Source organism: Stenella coeruleoalba, assembly GCF_951394435.1.
Source record: "Stenella coeruleoalba genome assembly, chromosome: 2".
Taxonomy (NCBI): domain Eukaryota; kingdom Metazoa; phylum Chordata; class Mammalia; order Artiodactyla; family Delphinidae; genus Stenella; species Stenella coeruleoalba.
The window spans coordinates 48,764,937-48,785,401 of record NC_137147.1 but is presented as its reverse complement, the minus strand read 5'-3'; the positions used below and the strand labels follow the sequence as shown (position 1 = coordinate 48,785,401).

Sequence of the window (20,465 nt, the reverse complement as noted above, 5' to 3'; positions counted from 1 at the left end):
AGACTGAGTAAAGCAGATTGCCCTTCCCAGTGTGAGCAGGCATCATCCAATCCACTGAGGGCCTGAATAGAACAAAAAGGTGGAGGAAAGGAAGATTTGTCTCTATGACTGACTGCTTGAGCTGGGACCTTGCTCTTCCCCTGCCCTCAGACTGGGAATAACACCATCAGCTCCCCTGGTTCGAAGGCCTTCAGACTCAGAGTGAACTACACCACCAGCTTGCCTGTGTCTCCAGCTTGTAGCTGGCAGATCATGGGACTTCTCAGCCTCCAACTGTGTGAGCCAATTCCTAAAAATAAGTCATATACATATATGACTTATTATTATTTCCTGTCCTATTTAACAGGTAACAATAGCTCACATTAATCATGCACTTATTCTGATCAGGTTCTGTTCCAAGGGTGTTGTATCTACCATTCCTTTCATCCTCACAACAATCCTTGGAGATCAATCTGATTATTATCCCCATTTTACAGATGAGAAAACCAAGGCACAGAGAGGTCAAGTAACTTACCCAAGTTCATGCAGTTAAATGGTAGAAAATCTAGGGTTTAAACCCAGGCAGTCTGCTTCAAGGTCCGTGTTCTTAACTCCTCCATGTGTTGCCTGAATAATAGCAGACCCAGGAACAGAACACAGCTCTTCTGGCCCTATACTAACTTTTCTGGCCCAGTACCATGCAGGCACTTCCACTACAGCTTTATCATGAAAAGGCCTCTTCAGCTGGGCTCTAGTCCTTTGGTTCTAACTCTCGTTACAGCGCTTACTATAAAAGGGCTTAACCAGAGACTAGTTTTTACATTCCGCCATGCTCATTCTATTTCCTGTTTCTCCTATTTTATTGTCTGTTACCTGAATTCCTGCTGTGCAACTCAGATTCTTCTAGCTTATATATAGTTTTAAAATGCTTGCCATCATTTGCTCTCAGCCAACAAGGCACTGATGTGGCAACTTCACAATGGCATACATGGTCAACTGCTTTTAGGAGTGGGGAGGAAGGAGTCTCATGTTTCTGGTAGGTGACATGGTGGCCTCAATAGGGTATTTTAAGGTTTGAGGTAAGGTGATCATGAGCTGTCAGACTTTAGTCCTGGCCCTGAGTCTCAACTTCAACATGGATGAAGCCCTCCTAACCCAGTTATAATGATGATCACTGTTAAATCAAAGAAATAGTTCATGGTGGAAAAGACACTGATGCGACATCACATCTCATAGCACAGTTCACACAGCAAATCCTGTTCTAGCAACAACTGTTCCGTGACCTTTGTTTTAATACATTACAAGAACCAGTTCTTCTCAGAGGTGCTTGGGAGTTAAAATGGTCACACGCCATTATCTGTGTAACCATTATCCACTCCTCTTTCTGCGTACATAAAAGTGCTTTGTTTTTATGATCAAACTGGAAATCTCCCTCATTGTATGAGTTTCCCCAGTTGAGCAGCTGAATAAACCCGGAGCTCAGAGCTGGCTAAACAGCCAGTGGTCTCACGCTGCACCATCAGTATCCTGAACTTGATTCAACAACAGTAAGGTCCTCACTCAGCCCACACTAGGCCTTGAGGAAGTTACAGTGAGGATTGAGCTCTGAATACAGACCATCTAAATTCCTTAACATGGCTGGGAAGATTAAAGAACAGTAGGAACGTAGTGGGTTTAGTAGACCACTGATAAATACGATTTAATCCCTGAAGAAAATCATGTGATACGAACAAATGCTAAATGAAATTAATTTTCAAATCTAATATTTATGCAAATTTTATACCAATCCCTTCAGATATACTAACTATAGAATTTCTCTAAAAACACTGGGTTAATTTTTGATGGCTGTATCTCACGATAATAACCTTCTATACATAGTTTTAAAAAACTTAATAACTGACCATAACCCAAAAGCCCTCATAACATGCAAATTAAATAACGTGAATTGTAAATTGATGACTTTGTTCTTATAAAAGTAAATATAAGACCTAAGGGAGTGAAATTTTAATATAATTGAACTATTTGGCTCCACTCAGAAGAGAGTAATTGACCGTCTTTGGCCAGCCTCCAAACTGGGTAATAATCTTCTACCTACTAATTCATTCCTTCCCAGTTTTGCAGATAAAATTTATAAATTATTCTTTAATTCCTGCCTTCAGTGTAAGCAGAGCTTCCAGGTTCTACTAAACAGCGCCATATTTCATTTCAGTGGTGGCTATAAGTCAATGGATTCTGTGTTTGTATCTAGTTAAATCATTTTATGGCATGTTTCAAAAGAAAAGTGTCATGTGAGTTCATTTGTATACAACCCAGATGTATACGTTGTAATCTTATTTTAACATTACAGGTGATCGGCCAAGTACATTACAGTAATCTTTTGCTGGGATCAGTGCCGGCCCTGCAGCTGCTACCCACGTGGTATGAGCTGAGGAGCTGTCAGCACTGGGACGTTTACTGGGAAGGAAGCCAGGGCTGGGAAAGTCAGTGTTAGGTTGGAGGCAGAGGGTGCACAGGCCAGATGGGCTGGGCAGAGAGACTCCCCGGAAGTTGCTATCAAGGGTCTGAAGCTAGATGAGCAGACTGGAAACACACTGGTCAGAGCAAGGCATGGAGATGGGTGGAAGGAAGGGGCATACATTGAAACCAAAGCTGGGCCCGCAGACAGGTGAGCGGAAACCAGGAGATTCACAGGAGACCACAGTGGGAGTGGGGCGGGGAGGAGTAGAAAGGGGTGGTGGCCAGTAAGGTGCCAACAAAGCTGGCAAGCAGTGCACCAGAAGGGGGAGAGGAGCAACAGGAGACTCTTTCGCATCGTCTCATAAACTTCTTTTGTGCTTTTGGCCAGGGCAGGAGCCAATCAGGGGACAGCCATGCTGTAATGCAGCAGTTCTCCCTGCGAGAGGGACAAAGGAAAGCCTGTTGCCTACAAATTCTTCCTTTTCCGGCCTTTATGCTGAAATTCCTACCATTAGATCGATGCTTTGAGCAAAGGCACTGCGTACTGAAGGCAAATGTTAAAAAAGGACTATCATTTATAATGAAGGAACATTATTCAATAGTATAGACATATATAATCTCTCCTTCAAGAGAGAACAACAAGGTTAAGGTAAACTTTGATAGTTGTAGTCATGGAGTGTGGGAAAAAAACTGTGATTATGCTTGTCTGGGGGCACAAGAAGGCCTCCAAAAGAGAGAAAAGGTGTTTCAATTGAGCTTCACACACATGTGCGTGCAAACACACACACACACACACACACACACACATACACACAGAAGCAACTGAAAATAGGTCCTTGGTTGTTCAGAACAATTAATATAAGTTCTAAGAAATCAAAGGCATTTTTGGTAATACATACTGTACATAATTTACTGAAGTGCTCTGGGATTTATTTCTCTGACTGTTGAGGGGGTTGGGCAAAAGATCCCGATTCTATCATTTTATAACTCTCAAATACAGGGGAAACGTCCACCACTTTGACACCCTGAAGTGACTTGTTTGAATACCACAATGGTAACCTGTAAGTAACAGGAACCGCAGAACCACTGGAACTTTATGATATTGTACTAAAGTGAACTCCATCACTAACGTCGGGAGGAGTGGCACTTGAAGTAAAGAGGAGGCACAGCCATCATATTCAGGGATTTTCATAACGGAATTATTTCCTCCTTGGAGGAAATAATTTGGATTTCTCCATGTTTTTGGATTTCTCCATGGAGAATGTTTCTCCATGGAGAAACATGTTTCTCCATGTTTCCTATTTGTCATGAGCCAATCCTGGTAGAGCCTATCTGAGCTCTGCTTCAGAACCGGCTGATAGAGGTTACTGGGTAAAGAAGCAGCAGTAGGTCCTGGTAGGCCAGTCTTGACAAGTTTTTTCTCCCACTCATATCTGTGTCTGATTTTTTTTTTATTTCCTGTGTCTCTGAGAGATGAGAGGCTCACACCTCTGTTCCTTTCATTCAAAAAGTGAGTAAACTTCAGAACATATAAAGAATTCTTACAACTCAACGATAAAAGAGAAGTAACCCAATTTCAAAATGGGTATAGGCTTTGAATAGACATTTCTCTTAAAAATATATAAGGATAGCCAGTAAACACATGGAAAGATGTTCAACATCACAGTCATTAGGGAATTGCAAATCAAAACCACAATGAGACGCCCATTCACATCAACTAGGATGGCTCTAGGCAAAAAGCCAGGCAATTACAAGTGTTGGGGAGGATATGGAGAAATTGGAACCCTCATCCATTGCTGGTAGGAATGTAAGATGATGCAGCCTCTTTGGAAAACAAGAATCAAGGATATTCTCAATGCTGGAAGCATTAATTTTCTCTTTGTCTTGCTGTTTTTTTAAATTAATGTAAAATATTCGTGTGTTGACTTTCCAATTAATACCAATAATTATTAATATGTTTTTTAACCTACATAGCAGGACCTTACTGTCAAGTCAAACTTTTCCACAAAATTTCTATATACAGTGACCAGAGCAACCATTCTTTGTTCACGTGGAAACGTGTCAGTTTTGAATGGTAAGGGAATGGTAGTTACACTCTGTACACTTGCTTATCATGCTTGTTGAAGCTAGCCTGGAAATTCAGTGCTCATACAAGTTCCTATATTCCGTATTTTTTGTTCCTCCAAGTAGAATGTAGAGAAAATTTTATTAACTTCTGAATAATATTTTAGTTCCACCAACGGGAGATTTGCTTCCATAGTGGCAGAAGGTAGCCAGATAACACGAGTTGAATGTAAACACGGAGCTTCTCCACACTGCACTGACTGTGTGCTAAAAGCTGTTTATCGTACTTCCTTGCTGAGTCTGGGCCAGATGATTGATGGTCAATAAAATCAATAATAACTGCTTGTTAAAAGCACCACAGATTTATCTGTGCCATGTAAGATTTATTAGATTGGATGGAAGTCCAATATTACATTTGATTTTATGCGACTAATGCTCCTGGGATAACATGTCACAGACGTGGGGGTAGGGATGGCACAGCACAAGTGACACCATCTTCTCAAGTTCATGAATTGGTGTGTCTGGGTGATGGCATAAATACCCTCAGTAAGTAGCACATCTATAGTAAAATCAGCTGTTGATTATGTGCACTGATGAAAAGAAATTAAAGTACAGATGATCAAAACTGGTAGATTATGTTATAAAGTCACTTCCCTTTGGCTTTGGGTGAGTTATAATTATAACTGAATCTGTGTATATCTGACCTTCTGAGCATTTGCTCCTTACAAAATCAAAAAGCCTGTTATGAAGACCTGCCTTAGGTAGAAACTGTTTAATCCCCCACGTTCACATTTACTTCTCTCTGCAACTGGCTTTGTTCAGAGACTAGATAATATCTTAGACTGATATACCACACAGGTCAGAGCAGCACGGCCCTCTCACAGGCTCTTCCTGGAGCATGGCAGAGAGTGATAAGTGTTTGGTGTCAAACAGTTGCTTCTTAACATGCAAGCTGCAAGGAAAGTAAGAGTAAAGAGAGGATAAAGAAAAATCTCAGTCAGCTTCAATGAATAAATCAGCAGTAGATGAGGATTAACCATCTATGTGTACTGGCTAATGACAGAAGGTAGTTATTCCCATACCAAAGCACAAGGTTCAGCATTCTACTTCCCAAGATAATTTTTTAAGGAACAGTTTCTTTTTGATCAGAGCTATTAGGATAAAATGTGCAAGGCTTATGAAAAACCATTTTATTTGGTTGTGCTTTAATCCATTCTTAAACAATAGGCTTTTCCAGGTCACATATTCCTTTCTATATTTATGGTAAAAGGCAGGTTAGGTCTTTTCCTGAACAGGAATACACATAATTTTTTTTAACCATCTTGGCAAAAGGTGCAAGAAAAAACTGAAAGTAAACAGAATTAATAACTGCTTACAGGTTTGAATGCATTTTGATGTTTTCCAGGATAGACTTATAAATGTTTTAGATTTACAGAAATATACTTAAAATGCCAAAAAAATATACTTGTTCTTTTATATCATTTCTGCCTATAAATTTTAAGATGATTATTTTGTTAGAAGAGGACAATGAACCCCTGGCTGAGCTGATAGAACCTTTCTGCCTATCTGTCGCTTGCTTGGTTCTGACAAGGCCGAGGTATCCAGCACACTTCCGATGATCTGGTCTATGGAACACACAACGTACTTGTCTCTCCCTTCCCTCTACCCGCTATTTTCCTCTTTAAATTTATTTTGTCACAAGGGGACTTAGGAGACAAATGACTTTTAATTTCTCACTAATTTTCATACATGAGAACTAAAAGATCTCAGTTATGTCACTGAATTTGTAAGCACATAAAACTGTGCTTTGCAGTCGTATGTTTCCTGGGATTATCAGAAGGTAGGACAGAAGAGCAGTTCGACACAGGAGCTCTGGAGTTAGCCCGGATTCAAACTCTGGCTCTGCCTCTTACAACCGGTACGACTTTATAACCTTTAAAGTCCCAGTGCCTCAGTTTTCTCAGAGGAAAATATGTGAATTCTGGAGATTAAATGAGAAAGTGGCTAGAAAGGGCTTAGAACAGTGCCTCGCATGTAGTAAGGGCTCAATACATCTTTTTTAAAAAGAATAATTTTTTATTTATTTTATTTTAGGCTGCATTGGGTCTTAGCTGTGGCACGCGGGCTCTTCATTGCGGCGTGCGGGCTTCTCTCTAGTTGCGGCCTGCAGGTTTTCTCTCTCTAGTTGTGGCACGCAGGTTCCAGAGCACGTGGGCTCTGTAGTTTGCGGCACGCAGGCTCTCTAGTCGAGGCGCAAGACCTCAGTAGTTGTGGCACGTGGGCTTAGTTGCCCCGCGGCATGTGGGATCTTAGCTCCCTGACCAGGAACGAACCCATGTCCCCTGCATTGTAAGGCGGATTCTTTACCACGGGACCACCGAGGAAGTCCCAGTGTTCAGTACATTTTTAACAAAAAGTGTGAAATACAGGTTTTCAAGTCTAATTATTACAGTCAGGCTTGTATGAGAAACAAAATATTAGGATATGTTGCTAATCATTAATCTTTTTCGTACTGGTTATTTTTTTCATTAAACAAACCTTTTTAAAACATCTTCTGAGTGCAGAAATGGGGGAAAACAGATATATAAGAAAAGTCTATGACTTTGAGTTATTAGGGTCCAATGGGAGATTCTAAAATATGCAATTATAATACAGTGGGAGGATGTTCAGTGTCAGAACACAAAGATGGGAGCTCTGCGGGGGTTGGTGGGTGGGGCGCACAGAAGGTAGAACAGAGTTTGGGACCACACTGTGAACGGGCAGGGCACTGAAATGACCGGTTCTGTTCCAGACATGCAGATACAAGTGGGAGTTGAAGCCATGGGGTAGATGAGTCTCTAGAGACAGGTGTGTTGAGAACAGAAAAGTCAGTGATGTTTCTTTATTCATGACTAGAAATTCAAGATGAGTTTTCTTGCTCTTTCAGCTTAAAATCAGTCAGTCAAAATGAAGAAAACTCTTTCTACAGTTAAGGAAAAAAAGTGTCTGTAATTAAACCCAGCTGGGGTGGGAGTTCTGCTGGTGCAGGAGAGGCTCTGCTGGAACGCAGAGCTGCACCCAGGTTCCCGGCGGGCATGCTGCCCTGGGGCAAGGCTATTGAGGCTGGCTCCTGTGAGCTGCGCCTGGCAAGCTTAGTGGGGTGATTTGAAGGTCTAGTCTAAGAAAATGGTGGAGGGAGGCCTGGTGGACCGGGAGAGGGCTGGTGGGGAAGCTGGAAGGCCATGAAGGTCAAGAAGGAAGAGGTAACCTAGACAGGCAGGTGGGACTATGGCTGTATCTGCAACGTAAACCAGAAAAGTTAAAAAGATGGCAAAGTCTGGGCCAAACAGAAGTGAAATGACAATTTCCCTGACAATGATGTTAAGTGCATTCTGTGCGGTCTGCTTGGGTTTTTCCTAGTAATCTTACTCTGAGATAGTTCTCAGTTTAAGACAGGGGCCCAGTTTCAGGTTAGGGATAAAACTGCTGTGAGAACACCCCAGGACAGTGGTTTTTGGCTTTGAGATGTTTTGGGGGATGAATTAGACATGCTGTTGACAAAATCTAGATGGTCTCTGATAATCTAGGTTCTCTGCTGGTGGCCATTTTATACTAGCTCCTTTTCCAAGGTTAAAAATTGATCCTGGATGTCAATATGAAAATATTAGGAAGGCTGGGATGTAACAGGCAAAGTACTACAGTACTACTCTTAGCTTTCACACATTGTTCTGCTCTGTTGTTACCAAGAGCAGCACCAGTTTTGACCTTTTAATATTGTCCTTTTGGGCTTCCCTGGTGGCGCAGTGGTTGAGAGTCTGCCTGCCGATGCAGGGGACACGGGTTCGTGCCCCGGTCCAGGAAGATCCCTCATGCCGCGGAGCGGCTGGGCCCGTGAGCCACGGACGCTGAGCCTGCGCGCAAAAATTGTCCTTTTTTGCTTTATAAAAGAATGTTTAAAACAATCTATTTCTATCACAATTTAATGAAAAACTCAATCAAGCCAGTCATTGGGTATCATGTATACAAAGTGTAAAAGCAGTCAGAAGTAGATCAAAGCAGTTATTTTTAATTATATTACATTAGTATTACTGATGTCCAAAATCATTTTTCAGTTGTTTATAATAGAAAGAGAAGCAACATATATTAAATATATGTACATACATACTACAAAATTTATATAATTGCTTTACCTCTTTGTCTTTGACTTTAATATTTAAGGAATAACATAAATTTAACTTTTAATATTTTAGATTTAACATAAGATTTAAGGATAGGCTAATTAGGGACATTTATCAGCAGGATGGAGTTTTAGAGTAGTCTACTCTGCACACACAAGAAATTAAGAACACTGACCTCCTTACTGACTTATTGGCTAGTCATTGCCTAGAATGATGTCTCCCAAACTTGTGTGGAAGCAAAGAGAGCTTCCACAACCTAAGTGTCCATCCACAGATGAATGGATAAAGAAAATGTGGTATATATATATACACACACACACACCTACACACACACATGCAATGGAATATTATTCAGTCATCAAAAGAAGGAAATCCTGCCATTTGTGGCAATATGGATGGCCCTCGAAGGTATTATGCTAAGTAAAGTAAGTCAGACAGAGAAAGACAAATACTGTATGTTCTCACTTTATATGTGGAATCTAAAAAATCTGAACCCAAAGAAGTAGAGAGTAGAATGGTGGTTGCCAGGGGCTGGGGGTGGGGTGGTGGTGGGGGGAAGTGGAGAGATGTTGGCTAAAGGGTACAAATGTCCAGCTATAGGATAAACGTTATGGGGATCTAACATACAGCATGGTGACTATAATTCAAAATGCTGTATTATATACTTGAAAGTTAAAAAAAGAATGATAATTATGCGAGGGGATGGAAGTGTTAACTAATCTTACTGTGGTAATCATTTTACAGTATATACATGTATCAAATCATCATGTTGTACACCTTAAATTTATATATATATCAATAACGTCTCAATAAAGCTAAAAAAAAGGAAACGAACAAACAGAAAAGAGTTTCCAAAGTCAAAAAGTTTGGAAAATTCTAGGTTGAACCAAGCAGGTTTCTTTGTTTCAGGATCGATCGGTATATGGATATATCAATGCAGAGTGTGGATCACCAAGAGCATGTGTAGAGTAGAGAGTCTCAAACTTATTTAATTATGGAAACTTCGAGGGAATACACTTAAAAACTTCCCACCTAGAGAATGGGTCAAACAACATGTGTGTCTTCAGAAGTTTCTTGCCTTTGAAAACAAACAACATTGATTTTGGGCAGAAGTTTGATTTCAGAACCTCCTTGTCCAGCCTGTTGGTCTTAACCGTAACGTCACCGTATATGCCAAGTAATTTAGAATTGGTTAAAAAAAAATCCCTGAGGCTTCTTTGTAAGCAATCTCTCAATAAGAATAGAGACTAGCCAAAAACTAGTGAAGATTACACAGTGGTCAACGAGTAGACAGAGTTAGATTAAATATTATATAATTTCTGCTTCATTGAATCAAAACTGCTTTTTTTGTATTTATGGCATCAGAATGCAGCCTTCCAACTATAGTATTCTAGAGATAATACTTAAAATGAATAAGAATTAGTATCTTCAGATACAAATGTTTATACGTGCTAAATCTCAGTTGAAAGTGACAGAAAACCAATACAAACTAGCCAAAGAGAAAAAGGAGGGGGAGATTTGCTGACTCACTTAACTGGAAAGGCAGGAGGGGGTAGAAAGGGGTTATAAAGGGTTCCAGGGACTCAACAGTGTTCTCAGAAGTCTCTGTTTCTTACCTCTGTAACTCTGGGGATTGCCTTACTTTCTTCTACTAAGGTAAGAGGAAGAGGAAGAGGCAGGGACACAGACACCTCTGGCTTTTATTCTAGCTGCAACAAGCCCAGAGGAAAGCAATGCTCTTCTGTCCCTGATTCAGTATCTATAAACCTCAGAAGAGGACTCTGATTGGATTGGCTTGCTTCATGTGCTCATTTTTTGAATTAATCACTTTGGCCAGTGGGATAGGGTGTGACGATTGGTCAGGCCTATGTCACATGCCCTCCCACTTGGCCAGGTAAGGCAGAACACTGGATTGGCAGCCCACCAGAATCACAAGGACTGAGCAGAGGCAGGAATGTGGTGGTGTGGGGAAGCACTTAACTAAGTAGGAAGAATACTGCTGTTATGAGACCAAAACATAAACAACACAAAACACTAAACTCTATGGTTGCTATACACTCTTTTCTTCTAACAAATAGATGGAATTACTGAAATGAAACTATATGATTCCCCCCACTCCCAACCCAATCACATACTTTTCAAGAGGCACCTGAAGTTAGTGCAAAATTGTGTTTTGGCACCTTCTGTCCTCCTTCCTTCACTCATACACAAGCCAAGCGAGGGATCACTTTGCTCTTAGGTGGCCACATTTACCATAATATATAATAGCAGTAGGAATAACCACACAAACTGCTTGGTGGTGGAGCATTACTGGGGAGAGGAAGCACTGAGCTATAGCTATCAGTGTTCTCTACCCTTTTCTGTCTTCTTTTTCTTCATCAACTCTGTTGCTCCACTTTTTTTTTTTTATGCGCAGGCTCAGCAGCCATGGCTCACTGGCCTAGCCGCTCCGCGGCATGTGGGATCTTCCCGGACCGGGGCACGAACCCGTGTCCCCTGCATCGGCAGGCAGACTCTCAACCACTGCGCCACCAGAGAAGCCCCTGTTGCTCCACTTTTGAAGCATCTCAAGAAATTAGTGCTGTATTTAAAATGCAGAAGATCCAGGGAGAGCAAAAAGGCTTTCTTCTGCACTCAGAATGGTTTCCTCTTAGACTGTACAAGAGGCGCCGGTCAGTGCCTCCCTGTCCCTGCTGCTCACAAAGGCATTGTGCCCTGGGCTTTCCTCCAGCTGAACAGTGAAACCAGGGGCCAGGTTTGTATCAAGTATCTGTTCATTAGGGCCAGGACTAGGGTGAGGGGAGTAAGGCACTCTCCTTTGATGCAGAATTTAAAAGGGTGCCAAAAAATCTCAGTAGTCAACACTAATATTTTAATGGAATATTTTTAAAAATAAAAATGAATGCCCCAAAATACATGATGAACAGAAGAGCAAAATCTTAAACAAAGATAGGATCAATAGTACTGATTTTCCCTTCATACTCAAGCTCCAATATGGCTTAGCATGGCACTGTTACTGATCAACATTTAAAATGGTGATATTCTGCTCATCATGGATTTTTTGTATTCATCTTTGTTTTTTAAGATATTGCCTTACAATATTTTTTATCCTGATTACTGAGTTTTTGGTACCCCCTTATGTTTTTCACCCAAGGTGAGTGCCTCACTTGTCTCACCCAAGTCTTCTGCATACACCTCACTAAAGGGGTAGGCTTGTGACCTAGGCAGTCATCGGTAGACCCCTGACTCAAGTTGGGCCAATCACATTCTTTCTCTAAACTTCAAAATGTGGCCTAAGAGACACAGAGACAGTAGTTAGATGAGAGTGGATACTTGAACAGAAATGTCATGCTGCACTGGGGCTGGAGGAGTCATGTCAGGCCTCGTGCAGCCCAAGGAAACCCATCCAGAGAGAGAAGCAGGCATGAGAGAGTTAGGCATATGCCAGACTGTATTATTTGTTCAAAACGTTCTCTGTCCTCCTCTACAAGGCTCTTCTCGGTGCCTTTCTCTGTTGGAAGAGTGAATTTCCTGTAGCACTGATGTCAGTCTTGGTCACATGGTTTGTTTTAGCCAATGGAATGTAAGCAGAAGAGACATGCAATGTCTGAGTGGAAACTTTAAGTGCTATTGAGTGGTTCTGCTCTACTCCCTTCTCTCTGCCCTAAGGTTGGTGTGTTCCAAACATGCTCTTTCAGCCTAAGTTCAAGAATAAGGAGGATGTGGAGAAGGGCCAGAGCTGACTTTCAGTGGGTATTATTGTAAGAAATTATATGATATTGTTGTAATTCATTGAGAATTTACAAAATTAATTTTTTAATTAAAAAATTATTTTTTTGTTTTTTAAAACAAAAAAATTGTTTGTTACTGCAGCATAACTTAGTCCAAGCTGACTGATACACAGATGTGAATTTAATCTCTAGATTTCCAGTTCCAGTCTCCTTTTGAGTTGATTTTATTTCCCATGAAATCCTCTGAGATCCCCTAAGTGGGTTTCTGTTCCTTACTACCAACAACCTCTGATAAAACTGATAAAAAACAATATTATTTAGAACTATTTTTTTCTTAAACATTTATCATAGAATAGGTTCTAGCCTCCTCTGTGCCAAGGCTAGGTTATACGAATACACACACTTTGAAAGGTGCTTAGGTGAGAGAAGTGCAATTTATTGTACTCATGGTAAGGATAATTTTTGCCTGTGCATTATATTTATTACTCAATGACAGATGGCTGTGACAGTTTTCTCTAATTTTATGAAAACTGTGAATTGATCTGAAATTCCAGTTAATAGCATCTTTTCATGGTATATACAGGAAGAACAATTTCTGCTGCTTCAAAAGTGATAATATCTTCAAAACTGAATCATATCAGTTATCATTTTAGCTTTGTAATTGAAAAACAAAATACCTTTGTTTAATATACAAATAAGGGCTTCCCTGGTGGCGCAGTGGTTGAGAGTCCGCCTGCCGATGCAGGGGATGCGGGTTCATGCCCCGGTCCGGGAAGATCCCACATGCCGCGGAGCGGCTAGGCCCGTGAGCCATGGCCGCTGAGCCTGCGTGTCCGGAGCCTGTGCTCCGCAATGGGAGAGGCCACAACAGTGAGAGGCCTGCGTACCGCAAAAAAACAAATAAAACTTTGTGTGTGTCCTTGTTCCTTGGGGTTAATTCAAGTGACTATTCTCTGAGGACGCATGAGGATCTGGCTCACTCTTTTAGGCCACCTTTAAGAGTAGCCTTTGTATGGCACCTTGTGCTCTGTAAGGAGCAAGCAAATTATCCCAAATTGGGGGATGAGATTTTTATGCAGTAACTGTTGACTAGTGAGACAATAACTTCCGTTTTATGCAAAAACTTTCTATTTTACCAAACTGAAATTAGTAAGTTATAAACATCTAAATTACTTTTTCAAAATATTTTTGCAAATATAGTTTTAGGTGCTTTACATCCTGTGTGTAGGAAGCACAGAGAGGTTATAGACTTGCTTAAAATTACCAGCGAGTAAGTGGCAGCATCAGGTCTGGAACCCAGAACCTCATCTAGTTCTTTCTATTTCTGCCTCAGCACAAAGAGGAACAATTCATTCCTCTGTAACATTCTCCTTAATACCTGTAATAATATTTACAGTGCTCACAGAACGTTCTGATTATACTAAAAGTAAATTTTTAAGAAGTTAAAAACATGAACATATGTTACCTGTTACATTTACCATACAGACATCTAGATTATATTGTATTTACTGCTGATATATATTACATATATTATATGTAATATATTATAATATATATAATATATATATTATAATATATAATTATAATATAATATATATATTATATATATATTTATATATATATATAAAACTGAACACCACTTTGGTTACATTAAATAACACATTTACTACACAAATTTTTGATGAGATGCCACCATACTACAAAGCAGGTATTTTTTCCAGAAGGCTTTGAAGGTGAAACCATAATAACTGATGATTTATTTTAAAATGTTTAACTTGCAAATCTTTGTTTAAAAAAAAGAAGGTAATAGAGAAATAACATTTGAGACAAGATTCAGAATGAATAGTCAGTGTTTAGAGTACAAAGGAAAAGAAAATTCTTGCTCAACAGTACAAACACAAAGGAACGGTTACAAATGTATTACTGATTCAGTGATTGATAAAATACACCAAGAATTCAAGGATAATGTTAGATTTAGAAATACGAATTGCCAAAATTACAAAGTAATAATAGTGTTTCCAATTGCCTATATGAAAATGTCTACAAAATCTTTTTTTGTGTGAGTAGCAATTCTTTATACCAACCCAAGTTTGATAAGGAATAGAGCAAGTGCTGATACTAAATAAAAAGTGTCACCAGATATTTGCCCTATAAGGCCACTTCCTGCATTATTTTGCATGGATTTTGAAGGCCATCTATATCTGAAACGTATTTTAATTTAGTCAATTGACGACTAATGAATTTCAACTAGTTGTTTTTAATACCATTTAAAAGATAAACTTCAGCCATTTTGTCTTAAATGTGTAAGATGATGACTTTCTGAGGGAAACAGTTATTTACAGGATTTTCTTTATCACTGGAAATGACTAAATATTAATGAAAACTTTCAGGTCTGGTGATAACTTGTGTGGATAACTAACTGCCCAACTTTGGGAGAACTACTTAGTGTAATTCTTTGCTCTCCTATGTTTTGAAGGACATAGAAATTCTGGCCCATAAGCTTTTTGTGAGGATGGAAGATAAATAGACATAGGAGAAAATCGCACATTATCACATTACCTTATTAAGGAGATAAGGTGGGGGAATAATGTTTGTTGTTCATCTAACAGATGATAAGTGAATGTTAAAATCTGTCATCCTTCTGCCTTATATTTATTGGCAGTTTAATAATCTTGATATTGACTGAACAAAAATATAACTATTTACTCTTTTGAAAAAATGTGCAAAAGATCAGAGAAGAAATGGTCTTTTTAAAAAATGAACCAATATTCCCTTCCTAGCCTACTTATGTCATGTCTGAAGGGCTTTACATTATTCTTTTTTAGCAGACATCCAAATTTCAACCCTGTCCACACCACAGTGTCTACTCACAATGTCCATTACCGATAAAACAAATGGTTTAACATTTCAAATCTACACAGGGCTTGGCAGAGATTTAAAGGCTGCCTTTGGTCTTAATGGATAAAGTATAGGCTCTTCTTCACAGAAGAATAATGCAGTGGTTTGACCATCCTAATTAGCATGTGCCTCTAAGTTCTTTTTCCAGACAGGTGATTAGTTTCTTAGTTCCAAGGAGAGTTTTGTAGGGCAATTTAACATAGGCTATAGTTAGAAGCTTAAGAGTGAAATCATAATATGAAGAAAAAATTGGCCATGAACTAAAGTTCTGAAAACTTTCAAAATTACACATCATTTAAACAAACTGAAGTGTTTAAAAAATAGTGGCATGTACCTAGGAGGGGAGCTCAAATTTGTGCTGAATTAAGTCTCTCCATCAGTACTAATACAGTTTAATAGACTATATGTGAGAACATAAATGACTGTAAACATGGATCCCATTCAGTATTGAGTTGAGCTCCCTGATTGCTGAATATGGTGATGTTTTATTTTATTTTATTTTATTTTTTCTTGCTGCAAATAAAATATCAGTGTTCCCCTCCTTAACCCCAAGGCCTCTCTCAAAGGCTAGCCTTTCTGGTCTCCAAGGAATGCCAGGAAACCCTGAGTGGGGCAGAGCTGATGCCTGAACACCATCTCTACTGCCCTGCCTCATCCTGGGGCTTGCAACTCAATGATGTGAAGAAAACCTCCCTACAAGAGTCCTGAACCCCTGCCTTGCCCTTTGCACACCCAACTAAGTCGATTATTTAAAAAGTAAAAGTCCAATCCATGTACATCTCCTCAAGAGTGGTTCCCTTCCTTCTAAGCAGTGTGGGCAATAACATTATAAAGATCTCTTTCCTCACGAAGCTTATTTTGTGTGTGTATGTTGGGGGGGGGGGCAATAGATAAATACAAAAGTAACATGATAGTTAAAATATATAGCATCCCAGTTAGTGGTAAGTACTACTGAGGAAAATAAAGCGGGGAGGGAACCAAGGGGTTCAGAAAGGTCTCACTGCAAGCGTGACATCTGAGTAATGATCTGAAGGAGGCAAGAGAGTGAACTGTTCAGATGCAGGCTGAAGGAACATCAAATGCAAAGGCCCCGGGTTCAGAAGGGGCCTGGTGTTGGTGGAGGAACAGCAAGAGGGACTGCGTGGCTGAAGCAGAGGGAATGGGAGGAAATGAGGGCGATGAGGCCAAGTGGGAACAGGTCATGTGAGGTCCTGGTGGACTACCCTAAGGACCGTCTAAGAAACGCGGGGGGCAATTGGAGGATTTTGAACAGAGGAGTGGCATCACCTAACAAGTCGTTAAAGGCCCTGTTCTGGAGGCTAGCTTTGGCGGAGGTACCATCAAATGACATCAGAAAGATAAATTTGGTAACAGGTGTCCCCAAATTTTCACAGACAACTACTGACTGTGAGGAAAAGGGTTGGACTCTGGACAAATGGGTGTGTGGGTGATCGATAGGAGGGGGTTACCCTGGGAGACTGGGAGATGCACCTGCCTAGCTTTCAGGCCGCGACCGCGCAGAAACCTCCAGTCCTGCTACTCCAGCCTAGATCCCCTCCGCGAGGGTCAGGGCCGCAGCCTTCAGGCCGTGTTGCCATGGCGACTACAGGATTTTTCTTTTTTCTTTTTTTTTTTTCTCCACCCCACTCCACATTCGCACACCTCTGTGCGCAAAGCACCCGGACCCGCATCCTTACCGCGCTGCCGCTGGGCTTGGGCCAGCGCCGACTTATCAGCATTCAGCTCGCGGCGTGTTCCCCGCCCCCTCTGCGAATCCAGGCTCCAGCCTATCCAGCAGCTCCAGCACCCAGCGGTCCGCGCCGCCCAGCCGCGCCCACCTCCTCCCCGGGGACCACGGCCGGAGCCCCACAACCGGCTCTGCCCTGGAGCTTCCCTGGCGGCCCTGAGCACAGTCGCGGATCGGCCCAGCTACTCATCGCCTTTCCGCACGCTGGTGGCCGCCGAGAGCTGCACGTCCGCGGCGGGGAGGGGGCGCCCTAAGGCTGGCTCGCAGGCTGCGTGCACCGGGAGACCCGCTCTACGCATCCCCGAAACAACTCTCTGGAGAGGTTCAACTCTCTGGAGAGGTTCAACTCCCCTGTGCGCCGTTTACGGTCCCCTGCGCTTCCTGCAATGCACCAGACGGGGGAAGCAGATATTGGAGGCACCTGCATTGCGCCCCAGTTGGAGGCTCTGTGCGTAGAAGAGGGGGACCGTCTGCTGCAAAACCGGAGGATCGGAGGCGCGGGGAGTTAGGGGTGGGTTTTCTTAGGACTCACCTTGTGCAGTTTCCACATGGCTCCCAGAGCCTTGACTTCGTGGCTGGAGTGTTTGCCTTCCTCCAAGCACTGGTAGCACACGGGCATCTTGCACTGCACGCAGTACATGCTGTGGTTCTCCAGCTCGTGGTCTGTGCAGGTGGAGACCTTTCTCGGGCTCAGCCGCCGGCTCACGCGGCCCTGGGCCGGGGGCACCAGGCGGTGCTTGGCTAGGGGCCCCCGGGGCGGGTGGCAGCGCAGGCGGCACGGATCACAGTAGAAGACATCGCACTGTTCGCACATGACGGTGGCCTCCTTGGGTGCCTTCTCGCAAAGCTGGCACTTAAGGGCCGCCGCTTTGCTCTGCTGGTAGCGGTCAATTACCCCTTCCAGGACGCGGTTCTTGGGGAAGCCGCGGAGACCCCGGTCATCCAGGATGAGGCTGCGGTGGCACTGGGGGCAGGTGATACAGGAGTTGCGGGGCACCGAGGCCAAGGCCGGTGACAGGTGTGTGGCCGGTGGCGGCATAGCCGGGGGGAACACACGTACGCCGTTGGGGGACTTCTGGCACGGGGTAGTGGGGGCGCTGGCGAACCCCCCGTAGGAGCCATAGCCGCTGTCCGCCTCGCTGTACAGGCTCATCTTGTCAAGGTCCAGATAGTCATAGTCGGAGACCCCGGAGCCCGAGGCCCGTCGGCTCTGGGGCGACTCCGACTCCGGGGTCTGCACCAGGATGTTGCGGGCGCACGCCTGACATATATTATGAGAGCAGGGCAGGATGATGGGCTCCCGATAGAAGGAGCCGCACACGGGGCATTTTAACTCTTCTTCCATCTCTTCCATGGGGACCTTGCTGGGAGCGAAGCAGCGGCGGCTGCAACTGGATCCTGAACTGACGAGGTGGCCGGCCGGCCTGTCGTGTCCAGCACCTTGGCCAGCAGCGGCGGCGGTGGCGTTGGCAGTGGCGCCTTCCCGCGTCGCTTAGGCGCCGACTCCCTGTGAGGCGCTCTCTCTGTGAGCCACCGAACCGCGGCGCCGAGCGCCAACCCGGGACCGCCCCCTCCTGCCCCTCTAGTCCCGCCCCAGCCTGTAAGCAGCGGCTTATTGGACGGCGGGCGAGAGAGCAAAGCTCTCATTGGCCACATGCCCCGTCCTTCTCCTCTCCTCCGCAGGCCACGGGGGGTTTGGTGGAGGATTCTGAGGATGAGGGGAGTCTTCGTTTCGGGCTGCATAATCTCGGGAGGGGGCCGGCGTGCGGGGGCGAGGGCACCGGGAAGGAGGGATTAGGCGGGATGACTCATCCCTCGCCCCGCTTCCTTCCGACCTCCGGCTCAGTCGCCCAAGAGCGGGGCGTGAGAAACCCCTCCGCGCTGCGAGGGGGCTGGCAGAGGGGCTGGTGCCTGTCGCCGGCGTCTGCGTTTGGCTTGCAGCTGTAGTCTCCGCTCCGATCTCCGCTCGCCAGTGCTGCGCCGCGCGGGAGACCCCCACCTTCTTCCGCTGCTGGCGCCTCACCCAGGCCTAGGTTTCTGTACCCGAGCCGGGCCATTCTCCCGCTCAGGAACCCGCGGAAGCCGGCCCCTGCGCTCCTGCATCCCGGGGGTCTGACGGCGCAGGCCTGGCAAGAGCCTTCTTGCTTCTTTTTCTCCCTGTTCCTGGTGTCTAAAAGGGGATTGACAGTATCGATTTCCTAGTGTTGCTGTGAGATTTAAACTACGCGACCCACGTAAAGGCTCAATATATTAGTTAAAATCTATGCCCCCTTCATTTCACGCTTTCAATTCAGGCTTGGCCCAGAGGCTTCTTACCTTGCGGTGTGAACGTGTCTCTATATCCCCTCTTCATGTAAAAGAGCTTCTGTCCCCTCTTCAGTCCTCCTCCCCCCAAAGCTGTCCTCTCACCGGGGCTCTCAGCACCTGGCTGAGCTTTCACAAGGCCAGTAGAACCTTTGGTTCAGTTGAGGCAGGAATGGGTTGCTTATTTCTGAGTGCCCATAGTTTAGTAAACTAGCTCTGTAGATGAATCACTGTGTCACTGTCGAGTCTCAGTGTGTGACTCCAAATAGCTTTATTCAATGTAATGTGGCCCGAGCATCTACCACAGCTTCCAGAATGATGGATTCTTTCTGTTTCTTCTAGTGAAGTGCGAGAGGTGATGGTGATGGTGGGGGCCTAGTTCTAGTGTTAGTCCTCATATATTAAGCTCCATTCTTCTCCCTCTCCCCAAACATCGCTGGAGATAATTGGTCCTGCCCCTTGCCTGCAGAACTGTTGATTTGATGATGGCGAACAAGAAAATCCAAAAAACAAAAAACTCATATTTAGGTTAAGTGACTTAGTGATATTCTGAGGTAATAACTTATTTGAAGTTGCACATGGCTGTTTTGCTGAGTGATTCATGAAGTAAATGACAAAATTTCTTTCCAAGTTTTAACAAATCTTCCAATTTTCCGCCTTCCAAAAAAGAGATAACTTGATTATATGCAGCTCATTTAAATCACTCTACTGTGCAGGAAAAAAAAAAAAAAAAAAAGTACTTTTTATAACCCTGCCCTTGGAGAAATAGTCCGTAAACTAGGTTATCTTTCCCACCTTCAATTGCAGTAAAAACAGCACCTGATCATTATTTGGGGAAAAAATTTCTCATTGTTTTTTAAGTTATGTTAATTACAAATACTATGTGATATTTAAAAATATATATATTGGAGTATAGTTGATTTCTATGTGATTTATTTTTAACCTAGCTTTTAACTAGTTGAGTCCAGAGCATCCAAAGGCATATGTACTCTGTTTATAAACATTGAACTTCTTCGAGGTTGGAACATTATCTATTTGTAGGATACATCTAATTTATAGGTCCCAAGAGAATTTGCTAATAACAAGTAGTTAATAATTAATAAATAGTTAGAAAGGAGCGTCAGTACC

The 20,465-nt window shown here is 43.0% G+C and overlaps 1 protein-coding gene across 24 annotated transcripts in view; it reads right to left on the bottom strand.

Annotated features, from left to right (window-relative positions):
• The window catches only part of TRIM9 (tripartite motif containing 9), a gene marked incomplete at both ends in the record, with an annotated part of 109,930 nt that extends 91,528 nt beyond the window's left edge, over positions 1-18,402 (bottom strand). For 22 of the 24 annotated variants that reach the window (XM_079913364.1, XM_079913376.1, XM_079913370.1 and 19 more), the window contains one exon: positions 17,566-18,387. In XM_079913364.1, coding sequence (XP_079769490.1) covers positions 17,566-18,387 — 822 coding nt within the window. Of the gene's footprint in view, positions 1-17,565 lie in introns of all 24 variants that reach the window. The other 2 variants (XM_079913363.1, XM_079913353.1) reach the window with 1 other exon arrangement.
• Between the last annotated feature and the right edge of the window lie 2,063 nt (positions 18,403-20,465).